Here is an 18,826-nt window from a genome sequence, read left to right on the forward strand (position 1 = left end):
AAAACATCCGATGAAAAACAGAACAGACGATTTTGACCAAAGTTCAAACCCTACACAGCCTAATATCACGTAAGTTCATTTGAGAAGTTTTATTACCACAGAAGTCAAAAGGCTGAACATATAAACTAACAGTATGTTCTTTGATAAAACAGGGGCGCGTTCGAAATAGATGGTACTGTTTAAAGCACAGTTGCACCATGATACTTGACTTTTTAATTGTATACTTAAATTCAAGTCGTTATTACCACAGAAGCAGTGAGGCATAGCGTATAAAATTAACTAACGGTAGGATCTTTGATATAACAGGGGCGCGTTCGAAATGAATGTTTCTGTTTAGAGCATAATTGAACTATGATACTTGAATATATTTAAATACTAATTCAAACCAATATATATATATATATATATATATAAATAAATAATTTCATATAATGGACAGTAGTTTCTCTACAGTGCAATGTAGACTACAATATATTGTGAGCTTCTTCCCGGTTCACTACGATAGGTTTCCAACTAAAGGAGGTAATCAATCAATATGATTAAAAAAAAATGATCGATTTCACCGATTTGGATGACAGTAATATATGGGAAATATTTGTTGGGCATCATTCAATCCCGGGCAACGTCAGGTTACTCAGCTAGTATAATTATATATATATATATATATATATATATATATATATATATATATATATATATAATGAATGGAATATATATAGAATGGAAAAATATAAACGTCTGTTTAAAAATCCTTCACTAGAACATGTGTCATATAAGTAGTATCGTTAGTCGAAAAGGTTCTATTTCATAGTCTCTTCCAAATAAGTAAGTAGGCCCGCATCTATGACAAGACAGAAAGATGTTGCCTCTCTTAGGACGAGTAATCTTATAAATAAATAGCATACAATTATTTCCTATTGACTTCCAGTTGGAAAAATGGGAGATTTGAGAAGCCCCGCTTAGACGTGTACTTGGACTCGTCCTAAATAAATATGCGTTTGTCGTCTTTTCTATTTGTGTAAGTGTGTAGGTATAAATAAGAGCTAATTGCGATTTGCAATAATCACGAAAACAGACACAAGGGCAGTTGCACAAAGAGCATAATGTGTTCTTCCAGACTGTGTTACCTATTTGTAAATATAGTTTGCTTGGTGTTTTCCTTAGTTCTCATTGTCGTCGGCAGCATTTTCCAAGGTTCATACAGTGGCCACTCAAAGCAGCTGAATATCTACGTGAATCTACCAAGCGGCATTACCCTGTCGTGCGGCATTACCTTCTTCGTCCTCTCGCTCTTCGCGTTCTATACTTTCTACCATGAAACCACCCCACTCTTGCGATCGTTCATGGTCGTTCTTGGCGTTCTACTCTTAATACAATTTACTTTCGCCATGGTTAATTTCGGGATGAAGTCTAGCGTCTTCCGACGAATATACGACACTTTATTAAAGGCCCAGTTCAATTATACCGACGTCCAGTCTGCCTCTGAAACCTGGGATGCCCTTCAGCGGGACTTCAAATGCTGCGGTATCGATCACTACAGTGAATGGTTCGATTACATAAAGCCGAATACCGTACCAGACTCTTGTTGCGCGCTATATTCTGTCGATTGCGGGCAGAATGCCGTCAGCATCGACAATGTCAATGGAGTCGGTTGCGTTAGTCTCTTTAATAATTGGATGCACACACATCTAAATAGAATTACTTCCGTATTCCTGTGCGTAATATTCTTGCAAGTTTGCAATCTTTTTATATCGCTATGTTACTTCGAGTTAATAACTAATCCGAACACGCCGGAATTGTCTCTCTGAACATAATCTTTTGAGTTGAATAATTTGTTAATCGTTGTTTGAGATATCGATCGAAACTGCTTGGCACAGTTTTAATTGTTATTAATGTTAGTATTAACGACTATGCTTCATTCAAAATTCTAGTTTATTTCAAACTCTAATATTATTGACAACACTTAAATCGTCACGTTTCATTACTATTGTTACACATTCGATATTTTTCAAATTATTGATCCGAAAAATCCAGTTATTCTGTATCGGTATTAAACTGAATAAAAAGCATGTCTAAAAGAATCCTACATGTCATGCATCTTGAACAAAGAAAAAAACTTGGATTTTTATCTTTCGACGCTGAATTTCTATCGCAATATAAATCGTTAGCTATATAGGACCGGGAAATCAAAGTTTATTTAAAATCAAAAATAAATACCGCCATAATATCGGATGTTCAAGATTTTTTTTTCATTTGAATATTAAATTGAAGAATTGAGTGTACTTTATTACATTTCCACTACATTTAAAGACTGAAATGCCTTTTGTACCGATAGGCGAACTTTAGAAAACGCTATAATGAAGGTACAAAGAAAAAATAAAGGGAACTTACTACAAAAGTTTCAAACGTAAAGGTTTCTAGATATAAATACTTGGTACTTCTATTTTTTTTATATTCTCACCTTTATGTATGTTTTTATTTTTGAAGATTATTACAAAGTTTTGAATATGGTTATAGGGCGTATTTGATCCTCCAAATTTAACTTTTTTTAAGTATGAACACTAAATGGTGATTCCTCCGTTTCAAATTCAATTTCAATGAATGCTATTTCTAAACCTTGATAAACAAATGCCAACATCCATATTAACTGTTTATAGCTTGATAATTATTGACTATTACTTATGAAATAACCCTCGCTGTTTATTTATTTTTTTTTTATAGGTAAAACCTTTTTAATTTCTCCTTCCTAATTTGATACAGGAAGGTAAAAGGTGGTCTAGAGGTTAACACATTGACGACCTAGGTGTTCCAAGTTCGAACCCAGTTCGTTTCACAAAATCATTTTTTGTTAGAATGTTGGCAACCTTCTTCCGTTCCGTACCATACTTAATTCAAGAAATAAGGAACTAGGAAATTATTGAGCGGGAGGAGGGGGGGAACCAATGCTAACAATAGGATCTTTGGAAGCGTACGATATGAATTTGATACGAATCTCTGACACTGCCCTCGTATTACACGCTGGTAGAATTGTCTGGAGAATTGTGCATTATTTTAATTCCCATCGTCGATTTGTAGCTGACTCCAACATTGCGACTGGCGTATTAATAGGTATAGCGTTATACTCCTTGAAGACAACCTGTGTTGGATAAGTTGTTTATTCGTACGTAAATAGAAAGAGTTGATTGAAAAAAAGCATAGTAAGTTTTAAGGGTATTTATTTGTTACAATATTAAGTCTGACATACTTTATTTTCTGAATACGTGTTTCCTAAAAATCTCGTCAGCTGAAACATTAAATAATATTTTTTGTGCCACATGCCCTTTATTACAATCTGCTGAAATCTTTATATAAATAGTATTAGGAATGTATTCAGATTTTTTTTTTTTTTTTTTTTTTTTTTTTTTTTTTTTTTTTTTTTAAATGAAAAAAAACACGTAAAGACAATAGTATGGTATTGGATTTTCTTTTCTAATTATTCCGACTACTCTTCTCGGCCGATGTAACTCCTGTTTTCTTCGTCTCTCTCTTGTCCAACTAGAGACTCTTTCTGTCGAACTCTGCAGAATTCCGAACGAAACCCTTTATTTAATGTCTGATGATAGCATGCCATGACTGTAAAAATAAATTGAGCAATTCACAATTGTATGCTGAGTACTACTGCACTAAGGATTGAACTTTCAACCGCTATTAGTTACTTACACCCGATCAACTTTACTTTATCCGTTACGCCACGGATCCTTGCGCATCTAAGACTTCTACTCGATCATGACTAGCGGAACCGTTGATTGAATAAAGGATCTCGTTCAAAGTAATGTGCGGATCCCGAGTTCAGTAAATGTCACCTGAAGGTCTGAGGTTGAATCGGTCGAAAAATTGTCCAAAAGATGAACATTAGTTCGAGTAATAAAATAATCGTAGTTACTAAGTGGTGCGCGCAAATACTAAATAACGTATTTTTCATGAATATTCGAGTATTTTTTTTCGTATTTGTTAGCAATAAAATCTGTGTAAATATAGAAATTGACGTACGCAGGTACTATAAGCAACGATTCCCAAAGAACCGTTATATATTTGTGTGACGGAATTCTCATGTTTTTTTTAAGTAATACATGAACAGTTCAAAGGCTAAACCTGATAAATTCTTCGTTTTTGAAATTGTAAAGTTAGATTAGAATTCCAATATGAAAGCAAGAAAATATCGTATATACCACATGTAAAACACATTTTAAGTACGTCCACAGAACCTATGTATTTAAATTCTCAGCTTTAGCTAGCTTTTACATTTTTATAGCAAGTACAAAGAAAATATCTGAATTTCGCAGAAAAGAATTACATTACTTAGAGCTGACCTTTGCAGACTCTACCAAACTCCTCCGCCAAGTTTTGGTCTAAACACTTGAAATTTTAGATGTAGTTTACATGGAAAAACTTTTTAATATGTATACATATGCACATATAATTATGAACAGTGTATGTATATATATATATATATATATATATGAGGTTTCCTCTTACTACCCATTCATGTTACCTAGTCTCTTTCGACATTAATATTTTTTGTACAAATGTCCCTCTTGACGAAGTTATTAATATTTGTGCCGATTTTCTATATAGAGGTCCCGCCACCCCCTCTTTTTCTTGAGACGGTATTTGTTGAACATATGGAACTAGCTACTAAGTCCGCTTGCTTCAGTTTCAATAACGTTATGTATCGCCAGGTTGACGGTATATCGATGGCCTCCTCCCCTTGGACCAATTCTAGCCAACATTTTATGGCTTCTTGGAGAAAGAAAATATATATATATATATATATATATATATATAGAGAGAGAGAGAGCATTTTATTGCTGTTTATTTGCTCACACTTAACCCCTAAGATGTGTCTAACTATTCGCCCATGGCGAGCTCTCTCGATATTAAGACTAAAACAAAACGAGGCATGTAAAGAGACATCTTCCTGCTCAACTCAGCACATCCCTGCAATAATGTCTCATATAGTAGCCTCCTACATCAACGTGGCACCGAGCCTTGATTTGAGGTCAATAGGCAAAAAGAAAAAAAAGCGGTTACTTTTTTCCCGTGGAAAATGTTACATTCACCTAACAATTTAAATATCGCTATCGAATACCCTGGCCAAATTACCGTTAAAAACAAAACGTCGGCATCCATCAAACTCGAAACCAAAATGAAACGAATTAAAAAATTTTTATTACCAGAAAAGATTATCTCCCCTGTTGTTATTTTGGTAAGAATGAATTACTATTTCGTTATCTTTTTTACGAAAAAAAAAAAAAAAAATCTTTTATTTTCTCCATGCGTACTTGAATAGCATTTTTACATTAAATAAAGACACTAAAAAAGGTAGAACAGTAAATTATCTTGCCTTTGATAAGATTTATTTTTTATGTATTTGTATTTTTTTTTTTTTTTTTTTTTTTCGAATCTGTGTATAGTAAAACACCCATCACCCAAATTCTAATAAAAAGCTCACATTTTTTTTAATACAAAAAAAAAAAAAAAGAAAATCTTAAGTTTCAACATTTTAGCAACGCTTGGCTAAATCTTGTGATTGCTGATTGACGGAAGCTTCTGAGAATCTGCGTTGAATTCTTCAAAAGTATAATTTTCATTTTCGTCCTTTTTTTTTCCAATTTTTGAAGCGGATTTTTTTGCTGTACTAAGAATATAAGAAACATGCATTTTCTCTTTTTTTCTATTACACAAAACTGAGCCACAGCAACGCGTGGCAGGGTACAGTTAGTATGCGTGTACATGAATAAATATATATGTATGCGTGTACTTGAATAAATATATATACATGCGTGTGCATGACTATATACATATCCATGTGTATGCATGTATATATCTATGGGTGTGTAATATATATATATATATATATATATATATATATACATATACGATTGATAAAATATGGTTGAATAACAACTTTTGGGTGCCATTTTATACAATATACCGGCTTAAATAATAGAGATCGTTCGACGAATGGAAAAGATATCCAGAAAATTCGGAAAAAAGAATAACTATCGTGTTTAATCAGACGTGCTAGAATAATGACTTGCTGCTAAAATATACATATATATATATATATTATATGTGTGTGTGTATACGTATGCGTATATATGTATATGTATGTATAAATATATATATATATATGCATAAGTATATATGTATATGTATATATATATATTTATGTATGCGTGTATATATATATGCGTGTATATATATATATATATATCTATATCTTTATGTATGTGTGTATATATAGATAATGTTAGAGAGACGTATGGTGGAGACGAAATGCTACACTTCGAGTTGTGGTGACAATGAAAGAAAATTGTTTTGCTTCATATTTCCGTCCGCATAACATCACTAATCTTAATCACTTTCTGAAAAAACCGTTCTCGCAATGCTATTTCCAGAATACGAACATATGTCCACGTTCATTCACAATTAATGTATTCTTAATTGTATGTGTCTGGTCTCGTCAATTCGGTGCAGAGAATTCTGATGTACGAGGATATCATTCTTGATAAGAACGGGTGGTACTTGGTTGCATTTTCAAATATACTAGCTTTTCTTACGATAGGAAAACGCCATTCGCGTTGGGTGTAATAAGCATCGCATCCCATCCTTCCATGTACAATTGCTGTAACATGCGTCCAGTATATACGAACATGGTGATTGGAAAATAACTGTCTTCTATTAAATGATCGCATTATGTAATTCTTAACAAATGTGACTATTTCCCTCCCTCTCTCTCTCTCTCTCTCTCTCTCTCTCTATATATATATATATATATATATATATATATATATACGTATATATATAGAAGTGCACGCCTGTGGAATTCTCTTCTGTTTGCCTGTTTCTCACCTGACTACAACTTGGACGTCTTCAAGTCCAACATAAACAAATTCCTGATTAATCGCCCCTTAAGTAAGGCGCTTTATCAAATTCGCAATACCAGCTATTACTACGATATTATCCCATTGATTATTGTACACAAAATAACCCTTATCCCCGAGTGGCTTACGGGCCTTGATAAGCGATGATCACCATGTAATATATATATATATATATATATATATATATATATATATATATATATATATATTAGTGTTGGAATGATTAATCGGAATCGAAATCGGGAATCGGAAAAATCGGAAATTTTACGAGTATCGGAATCGGTATCGGAATCGGAAAATTTTTTTTCTTTTTTCCGATGCCAAAATCGATTCTTTTAATTTTTTTTATTGGATTCTGTTTAAAACAAAATATTTCACTGCTGCTCGTAATAAAATAATAAATATTTATTTAAGTTATTTAATAAAATAATAAATATTCATTTATTTTTAAACTTTCGGTAAAGTCAAAATTGATAGATTGCCCCCATACGAGATTATTTTTATGTTTGAGAAAATATCTGTATACTTGACATCTGTTTTGAGGGTATTTGGGGAAAATAACTATTCTATATTTCAATATAAAGAGATCTATAAAGAATCGGAATCGGTAATTGTATCGGAATTGGAAATTTTATACGAAATCGGTGATTGTAGCGGAATCGGGAAAAATATTGGAATCGTCCCAATAATATACATAATATATATATATATATATATATATATATATATATGTGTGTGTGTGAGAGTGTGTGTGTTATTAATTCTACATTAATAAACAATCGTAATATATAATTCTTGACAATTGTGCGTGTGTGTGTGTGTATGTGTGTGTGTGTGTGTTATTAATTCTTTTCATTTTCGCGGCAATTCTTTTATTGGGCCGGGGATAAAGGCTTAGCAAATACAGTTAAAATTGGCTTCGTGACAGGAACTGAATATTCCCGTCGTTCGAAGACTATTGATTGTCTAATTTCTGAGCGTTTATTACTTATTAATTTCCTTCATTCTCGTGACAATTTCTTGTAGCACTAATATAAAGGCTTAGAAAATGGAGTTAAAGATGGCTTTCTTGCTAGATTCGAATCTTCCTACTGACAGGAATTCTCACCTTCTACACTGATGATTGCGTAAGCATGAAACACTCGCGCCTGTAAGTATAAAAACTATTATTCTTTAATTATATATATATATATATATCTTTAATTATATATATATATATATATATATATATATATATATATATATATATACACTTCAATGACGCCACGCAGAATTTAGGGAGCCTTTATGTCGAACCCGAACAAATAACAGCTATCTCACCGCTTAAAATGAATTCGGGAAAAAGTCAACGTGAGTTGAAATTTTCTTTATCAAAAATAATTAATGTTTCTTTATTTCAGATGAGGATTGGCAATTTAAATTAGATTATTCCAGTTACTGTTCTTATAGTATAATTTTCATAACGTTTCGGCCGACGACTCGTTCGATCTTCTTCAGGGTTGATATTATCGAACTCTAGAATTTTTCTCTCGAATGTGGGAATATGTACGACGTTTACATTTTGTCCGGAATCCCGTAAAAAGTTCTGAGCTTTACACAAAAATTCCCAAAATGACTTAGGGAAATAATCGGAACGTACCTGATTACTTTGAATCTTAACAAGGTCGGAGGTTACATCGGCCGAAACGTCATGAGAATAACACTCAAGATGAGAACTGTAATCTGAATAATCTTAATAATACATAGCATATATTTTGAATACTTTACTTATTTTTATGATTGTATATGAACATTTTAGCAATATATCTAATTAAATAGCGAATGCTAACGCTAATGGAGCATACCCCCCCCCCTATTTTACAGAGGAGGATATACACTGGTTAAAATATAGTTATTACAAAAATTGAAATTAACATGTATAGCATGGGAATTTTACTTTGAATTCAATAAGCACGCCAGCATTCGTCACTAACTCCTAAAGCCGCCTGGTAACCGCATTGACTGATTTCAAAACATTTTTTAAATTATGAATCAACGCTTATACAGGCTTATTGGGTGACTAAAATTACTGTCGAATGGTTATCAAAAGTTTTTTTAGTCATCGCTTATCAAATCCCGCAAGCCACCCAAGGATAAGGGTTAATGGGTGTCAAATGAGACAACACTATGATGACCGGTGATAATGGGAATTAGATAGGAGTTAATTTATATTAGATACCGTCTCATCGAGAACCTGTTTATGTTGGGCTTCGTGTTATAATCAGCTAGGAAGCAGTTCTGTGATATTGTGTTCCACAGATTAGCATTTAGTTTAAGGAACAGGCAGAGAGTAAGAGAAGTTGCATATAGTGGTGTCAGCATTTATTGTGAATGCCTTACAGGGTAGAAGGAAACATTGAAAAGCATCATTTCAAATAAACAGACCAGGAAACAGCAGTTTAGCGCCGTCTATAACGTTGATTTTGCGCGTGCAACGTGAGGACTAAACAGCAAAATAGTGGGAGAGCCAGTTTTGTAAATCGCGCTTTCACTCTGAGGTCTATATTGAATCTGAAAGGCCTCATACGATACACGTTATGGTATTAATTTCCTGTAAAAATTATATCGCTGATAAAAAAAATAGGGAGAATTGAGAATTGCTGTTTTCTGGTCCATCTCTTGTTTGATGGTATGTAGAGATTTTAAAACCTCTCCTAGTATACATCATCATCATCATCATCATCATCATGATCAAACTCTCCCCTTAACTTAATCTCCTGAATATTTATTTTCAAGTAATTTTGTAATTTTGTAGCCTTGTCTGGTGTCTCATAAGTAGGACTATGACAACAGCATATTATTTTAATTGTTTTGACTCCCGAGTGTGTATCCATTGATATTTTATACGCTTTTATATAGAGTGAGGTGGTTCTCGGTTGATTAACTGTGCCTGTGTCAGATATATATTTGAGAGTTAAAACAATGAATAGAATATGCTGTTGTCATAGTCCTACTCATAAGTAAAAACAGCTTCCGGCCAAATTAAGGAATTAGAAGCTACTAGTGCCCATTTCTTTCATTCTCTCTCCCTCTCATTCTCTCTCTTCCTCTCTCTCTCTCTCTCTCTCTCTCTCTCTCTCTCTATATATATATATATATATATATATATATATATATATATATATAATGTGTGTATGTATCTTTATGCATATAGATGCAGTCAAGAATTATACATGTCAACGTACTTATAGGAATAAATTGTAAGATAGTCATTATCTTAAAATTTGGAATATACACTTTTGTCATTTATTTAATGAGCATCATAAATTGAAGTGTTAGTATAGATAAAAGTTGAAATATACTTGAAAAACTTATATTTCCAAGGGAAATCTCACTGATGCACATTTTGCATTTTAGATTTCAGTTTTCGCACCATATCGCTTCAGGCAATCGTCTCTTTGTAAGCTGTCGGCTACGTGTGCGGACATTGCAAAAGCAAAAGAAAGACTCGTGTTCTGGCAATCTTCTGCATTTTTAACCACACGTCAGCAGACATCGTCCAATGAGCTTAAGAATGTTATTTCCAGTTCTTCTTACATTTCATCTCCTAATTTTTTTTTTTAAATTCTAATATTTCGTCCAAATCCAATTGGACGGAATTGACATTTCATTCGTTAAGTTCTAATTTTTGAATTTTGACTTGTTAGCAGCTATTATTCCGGCTGAAAAAAAAAACAAATCAATTTTTCCACAGGTCAGAATACCAGATATATCAGGTTTAAAGTCTGTAGACAAAAAAAAACTGACAGAGTAATTTGGTAGAGACCGTTCCACAGATATAATGATTCAAAATGTGGAAAATAGGGACAAATCAGACTGTGCCTATTATTGAGATGAAACTAATTACTCAATAAGAAAACGGAAAGAAATGAAAGTAAGTCAATCCAACTTAATTTTTTAAATTATTATGGAAATTAGAGTTTTAGTAGGTGCTGGTATATTCACGAATAAGTTTATAAGAAAATTACATTCACTTTTCAAATTTTCAGTGCGTGCAATAATTTTATGTATGCATAGTTAGAGTTTCTGTAAAGCACGAGCCCTCGCTGCTCCCACTATTTTTTACAGCGCTCTCCATAGTAACTGAGCAACGAAAACTCTGCAAACGACACACACACACACATACACACACACACACACACACACATATATATATATATATATATATGTATATATATATATATACATACTAGGCTACACGTGACCTGTTGGGTCATTATATGCTACTGCGTGTCAAATTATTAACGAGCTAAGATTTTTTTTTACCAATTTCAGAAACTTACCAGTAGTTTCGTATCAAAAGTTTCAGAAACGTTGGCTATGCTGAGCTGCGTGTATTGTAAAATTTTCGTACTGTTCCGCACAATATAAACAACTTGCCATCGTATTTGCTAGATCCACGGTATTTGAGGTGTGTCAAATTATTAACAAGGCAGTTTGTTTTGTCAATAAAATGGATCGTAAAGGTGGGTTGAGTAGTTCTGAAAAGAGTACTACTACAGAACAGCTAGCAAAATGTTAAACTACCATCGAAATATCGAAAATGATGGGAAGATACCATCAAACTGTAAAGAACTTTGTCAAGAACACTACAAAAGTAGGTAAGAGAGCTGATAAAGGTAAATCTAGATTTGTTTTACGCTGTTCTCTACACCAACTTAAACGTGAAGTTGTTAAGAACCTTGGGCAGACAAGTCGAGTAGGTTTTGACTAAGCCGGATTGAAGAATGTGTCAAAAAGTATTCGATATCGCTTTCTGAGACAAGTGTGAAAGTCTGTAAAACCCGTGACAAAGCCTCCATTAAAGCACCCTCACATACAAAACCGATTGAAATTGGCAGTGGACAACATGAAAACGAATTTTTCCAAAGTTTGTTCACGGAAGAAATCCGTGTTACTCTTGATGACCCAGATAGCTTGACCAAGGGATGGCTCCTAGATTGACCACATAGTCATCAGCGTTTAAGGCGTCAAAAAGTGGTGGTGAGATAATGATTTGGGCTGGGATTATCGGAGATACTTTAGTTGGCCCATGGAGAGTCCCAGAAGACGGAAAAATGACTTAAAATGCTTACATAGCTCTTCTGAAGGAGACTTTGAACCATGGCTGAAGAACCAAACGTTGACGTTCAGAAGAACGATAATTTTTTATGCAGGATAATGCTCCCTCGCATGCAGATAACAAAAGCAAAGAGTATTTGCAACAATTGGGGTTCTCTGGGCTACGGAAGAGGAAGTGTCCTGCGAATTCACCAGATTTGAATCCAATCGAGAATCTTTGCGGTATCATGAAGCGGCACTTCTTTACGAGTGGACGCCAATTTTAGAGCTAAGATGAGTTGTGGGATGATCTCCAAGAGGTATCGCGAGAAATAAGTATTGATGAAATCACAAATTTGAACAATTCTGTGGACCAACGTCTTTCACAACACATTCATAAAAAAGGATCGCATATCCCCTACTAATTATGTAAACATAGAAATTGCTATGGAGCTTTTGTGTTCTAAGCATTTTTTCTAGTTCATTTAATGCTTAAAAATTATTTCAATAAACAAGTTATGGGTATATTGTTTTTTTTTTCTCTCAACCTCGTCAATAACTTGACACACTGAAATCAACAGATATTCCTATCTTCTTCAGTAGTTTCGCTAATATTGCTTTAAATACTTTTCTTTTCTGTCTAGAGTAGCCGAACAGTATTGTAAGCACGTTCTCAAAGTTTCATAGATTTTTATTCACTCGTTCTCTAAATATTTTTAAAAATGTAAACTCTTTAATAATTTGATACGCAGTGTAGAATAGTGAGTATACAGAATTAATGTATGAACGTGCAAAAATTGAATGCATACGCACACGAAAACAAACATGGCGACTAGTGAAAACAATATTGAATACATTGGATAATAAAGGTTTGGGGATTATTGTCCTTGGATTTAATAGAAAATCCTTTATATAAGTGGATTGCAATCCTTTGAAAAATTGAAAAATACGAAAATAAAGAAAAAAACACTAAGATTATAAAAAATTTGAAAAAAAATATTTAAAGATTTGGAAGGGGGTTACGTTTCACATAACGTTCTTTTAAATCGATCCCCTATTTTCAGAACTAATTTACAACCCCGATTTGATGTTGCCCCTCCCTCGCCATTATTATTATTTTGTTTTCTTTTTCTTTCAATTTTTCACTTTGAGAAAAGTTCGCTCTTCCACACCTCTGTCATTAATTTTTATTTATTAATTTACTACGTTTTTAAAGGTGTTTTGCATTTAACGACCTACGCTATTTTTTTTTAAATAGTATTTTAGTAAATTCTTAGGTGAAAGTATAGAATAGTTCCTATTTACAATGCCTCCCCACGGGACAGAGTTAGACACCAGGGTCGTTTTTTAACGTGGAGAAAACGAACAAAAATTAAAAATTGTCTCACTCGTGAATGACTTCTCCTCGACTGACATAGAACAAGAAATGGAAGTGCAGCATCTGAAGAACAGATACTACACTTTGATCTAGGCCTAAAAGCCAGGTAAGTCCCGGCCGGAAACCGTCCCTATGTCAAACAATAGGTTTCTAAATAATAACATTATTATTTCAGCGTCGATCGTTAAATTCAAAAGTACATGTTTTAAGCAATTACACGTGAATTTAGGTAAACAAAAGAGGGGGGGCTGAAAAATTCTTTATATAACAGGGTTGTTATTCGTTGAAAAAAGTGAAAAAATTGAAAAGAAAAAATATACAGAGTGCATTGTATAGTTCAACTTATTGTTTTTTGTGTGTGTGTGTGTATTAACAGCGTTAAAATATCAGAAATGTATAATTAATTAATATTTAACGGTAAGATCATATAAATTCTAAAAAATTCTATTGGTATTGTTTTCTATCAGTAAAAATCGTCAATGAAAGTGTACGTAAGACGATTTTTAATAAATTAGAAGAAGGAGAAATATATTTTAATCACGCACCAATATATATTGGTCAAAGAAAAATATATTTTTTTGAATCACTTAAATTAATTTTTATTTTATTTTATTTCTTTTAAACAATTTTTATCGTTATTTGCTGCCTATATTGTCTGTATCAAGTGTTTTCCGAAACCGGAGATCCTTAACTGGACTCTAAAACCGGCACTGAAGAGAATGTTTAAACACCAAAGCAAGCAAGACAATTTGAGTTTATATATATATATATATATATATATATATATATATATATATATATATATAACTAGAGATATAAACAAGAGATAAATATGTAGAATGTTGATAAAAACCTGTCAAAATATAAAAACTAGATCGTAGACAAGTTTACCGGAAGTATCTGATCAGCTGACAGGATCTACGTGTGAGTTACGTGGATCAGGTTAGCTGGCGATCATTGGGGTTGGCATTTAGATGTTGAGCAGAGCGGACAGTTTAATAGGTCGTTCCCTTTTTACAAGGAAGGAGGCTGACGTGTCTTAGAATGGAGACCTAGAAGTAACCACGCAAGCAACGATATTCACTTTCCATTATTCTGCGATCGACACCTGGCAAATAAATAACAACTATATAAAACCAACCAGTGTTCCTGGAAGTGAATGAATATTCGTCCAAACAGGTTCCAGCCTCCACTCTAAGAACAAGATGAATCTCAGGTGGCCAAGATCAACGACGCATGAAACTAAGGTATGTTCAAAATGCATGTATAACACACACACCCGCATGTGAAGACTTAAACGACCATAGCACTGAAACATAAATAGACCGTAACAACACAACTTGGAGTCCATATAGTGAAGAATCAAAAGTAGACATTTAGTGACACGTATACACATCAGGAGGAACCCTTCGTCACTAGTATATATAACGGTATGATATTATACCCATTATATAACATATGGTACACATTACACAACAGGCTCCTTTTCGGTACGCCGATTACACAACATTAGATATGGCAAATGCAGAAATTGTCTCTAATAAGAAAAGTATGGAAAAGACAAATGAGATTCATGGGCCATGTTTACAGAAAAAGCGGAATAGAACACATTAGCTTGACAAGAAAAATCATAGATGGGAAAAGGCAGAGGGCGACAGTGAGAAACATACGCTGACAGTCTGAATACCTAGGCAACATAAAAAAATGATGAGCAACAATGAATTCATAAATACTTGAGAGAAAGAGAGAGAGATAGAGAGCCAAATTCGTTAATGCCTAGTCCAGGCAGGGCAACACATGATGATGATGATGATGATGATGATGATGATGATGATGATGATGATGAAATTTATTTTTATTTTATAATATCTTTTTAGAGTCACTAATCACAACATGTTTTGGATTCTTTCTTTTTTTTGCAGCAATTTTGAATAAATAGCATTACACAATTGATACAATCACTCGACACACGAAGAATAAAAATGCTAAGTGAAATTAATTGTTCGTGACAATCTTCTCAAGTTCAGGTTTCAATACAAGCGATAATAAGAATACAATTCCAAATTACTTCAGACCTCTAATCTCTACTCGATCATGGCTGACAGAACGAGAGCAAGCTTCCCCGTGGATTAAATAAATGACACCGTCCAAAATTCCGTAAAGATTCTCGACTTCAAGGAGACGCATCCTAAGAAAATCGAAAGTTTAATCAGTCAAAACCGTGTAAAAATAACATATATGTTTGTGTGCGTGGTGGGGTGGATTGACACATAATTCCCAAATCGGATTATGTATTTAGAATGGAACACATAATTAAAGAAATAAAGGAAATTTTAATTAAGTTTAAAACTGAGCGAAAGCGGATCTTATTTTGTTTTTACTTGTCTTTTACATGGAAACCGTAAAGATGGAGAGCGAGAAAGAGTGATAACACCTGTAAAGAAAAAGAAGAAGAAAGAGAAGCCGAACAGACGTTTAAAAGAACAAGAGACAGTACACTGGCCAACGCGGATGCGTGCAAACACACACGCATGAAAAATTATAAAGAGATGAAGAGAGATAGAATCTATATAGAGAGAGATAGAGAAGATGCACAGGCAATACGCACACGTAAAAGATATGCGACCTGAAGAAGAAGTAGAAGGGGAATAATAATAATTAGCGGGACCTGTGGAAATTCCAAAGGGGACCCATTCATATGTAATATATTGATGTTGGCATTCTGTAGATGATCAGTATAAATAGACACGCTCTGATATTATTGTAGCTTTTTTGTTAAAACTTTTTTTGTTAAAACTGCAAAAGTATTAATCTAAGCTAGCACGAACGCTCGTAAAGTACGCTTAAATATGATATTTTAATTCTTACAGATTCGTATATATTATTATAGAGTTAATGTTGTATATTAGTAAACTTATACCAATGTTGTATTATGTAAAACTAATTTTGGAAGTGACAGAGTGTATTATATAGTGACAGAGTGTATTATATAGCCGATGTGTGTGTATACCATTAGTGTCAGTGTATATGTAACGAATTTATGTTAACTTATGAGTACTAACCCTGTTAGTATATGTAATTCGTCTAGTGTATAATTATAACGGTATATATAGCATTTATGATCAAATGTACGATTGTCAAGTGTTATCTATTGTGTGTTGATGTGTGTATACATATATTCACAATCGATCTACAGAGTTTAGACACAAGATGAACATTAATGTCTGTGGGAACACCAGCAAAAGACACATTACGACCAATCTTCCTTCCATACGTCCTGGAATCAAAAGTGTTTCTTTCCGAGAAGTGAAAACGGCAACATTATATATGAATATTTCATTTATACCTACTGGGTTACTCTTTAGAGTTGACTGACGTTGTATACTATATTTTGCTACGTTGCGCCCTTCATACTTCCACGGGCGCCATTGCACAAAAACTCCGTCTGTCCGCTAATCCGTTGCGTATCAAACTCTTTTCTCTCGTAACTGAAATTATACTTTCCCATTACGTCACACTACACGTAGCCTTCACATTTAGGTTGAGTGTTTGTCACGAATCTTTGTTTATATTATCGTTTGCTTATATTCTATCTGTTAAGATAATCTTAGATGAATATTACTTGGAACTATTAAATGAAAGTAAATATATTTTCTAAATATTTTTATGATTCTTGAACATATTTCAGATGACAAAACATTTTGGTCGTCAACTAGCACACGTATCGTCCTTGCCCAGTCATCAAAAAAATGCTGAAATACAACATTCTTTGTTGTAACAGTTTCGTATTGCATTCGAACTCTTTAGGTCCATAAGGATCGCTCTTCATAGGTTTTCCTTTGATCCAATACAAGACGATGGTGTATTTCTAAACCAAATGAGGTGTCCCCATCGTCAGAGTTGCCCAGTAGCACTTCATTTTTTTTGTTCTGGCTTTTCTTACCCAGCTTCTAGCATTGAATCCATTATTCAAACGATGGCAGAGATAAATGTAATGACTACCTTTATCTGATTATATCGTTAAATACATAGATATTAAAAAAAAAACATACTCTCAGAGAATACCGTTTAATTTAAGGGAAATTAGCAATATTTCACGAATAAGTGTTTGAGATATCATGTCATCTCTCCTCCGAATTAAATATTCCGACCCTGATTTTGTCGAACTGATTGTCTATGACGTATATTTCATTTAGTATGAAAATATATCATCACGCCTAAGGTCAATCCTCTGTAAATGCAAACGAATGGATCTTTGAGCGAATTTGACAATGTTTATCTCCCTTGAAGGTTATGTCCCAGGTTTGGAATTTTGTGAATTCCAGAATAATCCGTTAGCTGCCGCTATTCCAAGATTCACTTTTACCTATATGTTGTAGTATTTGTCTGGATTGTCTGGTCATATATCTGTGGGTCCAATACAATTTACTGCTTGAGCGTTGACATAATATACGCCCACAAAACAAATTTGGAAACAAATGTAGTATCTATTTAATATAGTTCACTTCATATTTTCTTCAATCATTGATAAAAAAAACAACCATTCTTGACTTAGGAAGATTTTATTTTCTTTCACAAACAAAACTTTTGGGTGAACTCGATTATCTTTTGCACGAAGAATCGACCTTGTGCCTAACTCTGCATTCGCGAGAAGGCAAATAAATGGGATCAATGTCATTTTTTTTTACCAAAATTGAAAAGGGATATTTTCATCATAGTATTAATCTTGATAGATATTTACCATTTCAAAAAAATAATTTTGGTATTATGACAACGCCGAGAACCTTGCAAGACATGGTGATACAATCGTTATTGCAAATAAATATTTGATACAAAAACAATTATTTGTTATCCTGTTGTTCGTTGGGAATTTAAACTCGGGCTGACATTATAAACATAATCAATTTATGAATTTTAAAGTAGATTATTCAAATAAACAACTTGAAGGACGCGTGATTTTGTCTGCTTTGTTGCCGGATATACACGTAATTAGTTAATCATTTAAAGTGGTTCGAGCTAACCAGTTGGAGAGAACAGACGGAAACGTCCTCGGAAGCATTTCAGTGGTCATACCAAAAGTTTTTAAAAAAAACCGCAGAGATTCAGCATGTCGACCCAGAGAAAAGTTATCATGTATAAAAACGAATACAGGCCATGTAAAAATATAAGTGGTTCTTATGGGTTTCCTTTAGAGAAAATGTTCTTGATTACATACCTTTACGACAAAAAAAAACATCAACTGCCGTGAAAAAGAACGATACAATAAGGTATTTTACCTTGTTTGGTAAGGATGTTTATTTGTCTCGTTTATTTGAACCGTATCTAAAATGTTTTGTTCCGTTTGTGAACTGTGTAATTGAATATTTATATACACACGTTATTTAGATGAACACGTTATATACACTTAGTTTATCTGTACAATATTCGTTTATTAAACACTAAA

At 33.3% G+C, this 18,826-nt stretch overlaps 1 protein-coding gene across 1 annotated transcript in view; it reads left to right on the forward strand.

The window, feature by feature from the left end:
* Positions 1–1,103: 1,103 nt before the first annotated feature.
* Positions 1,104–18,826, forward strand: part of LOC145247160 (tetraspanin-3-like) — a 73,054-nt gene continuing 55,331 nt past the window's right edge. Inside the window, exon 1 of the mRNA XM_080108800.1 lies at positions 1,104–1,655. Within this exon, the coding sequence (XP_079964926.1) occupies positions 1,104–1,655 (552 nt within the window). The remainder of the gene's footprint in view (positions 1,656–18,826) is intronic.

The sequence above is a fragment of the Euprymna scolopes genome, chromosome 25 (genome assembly GCF_053919585.1).
Source record: "Euprymna scolopes isolate OS-2025 chromosome 25, ASM5391958v1, whole genome shotgun sequence".
Classification (NCBI taxonomy): domain Eukaryota; kingdom Metazoa; phylum Mollusca; class Cephalopoda; order Sepiida; family Sepiolidae; genus Euprymna; species Euprymna scolopes.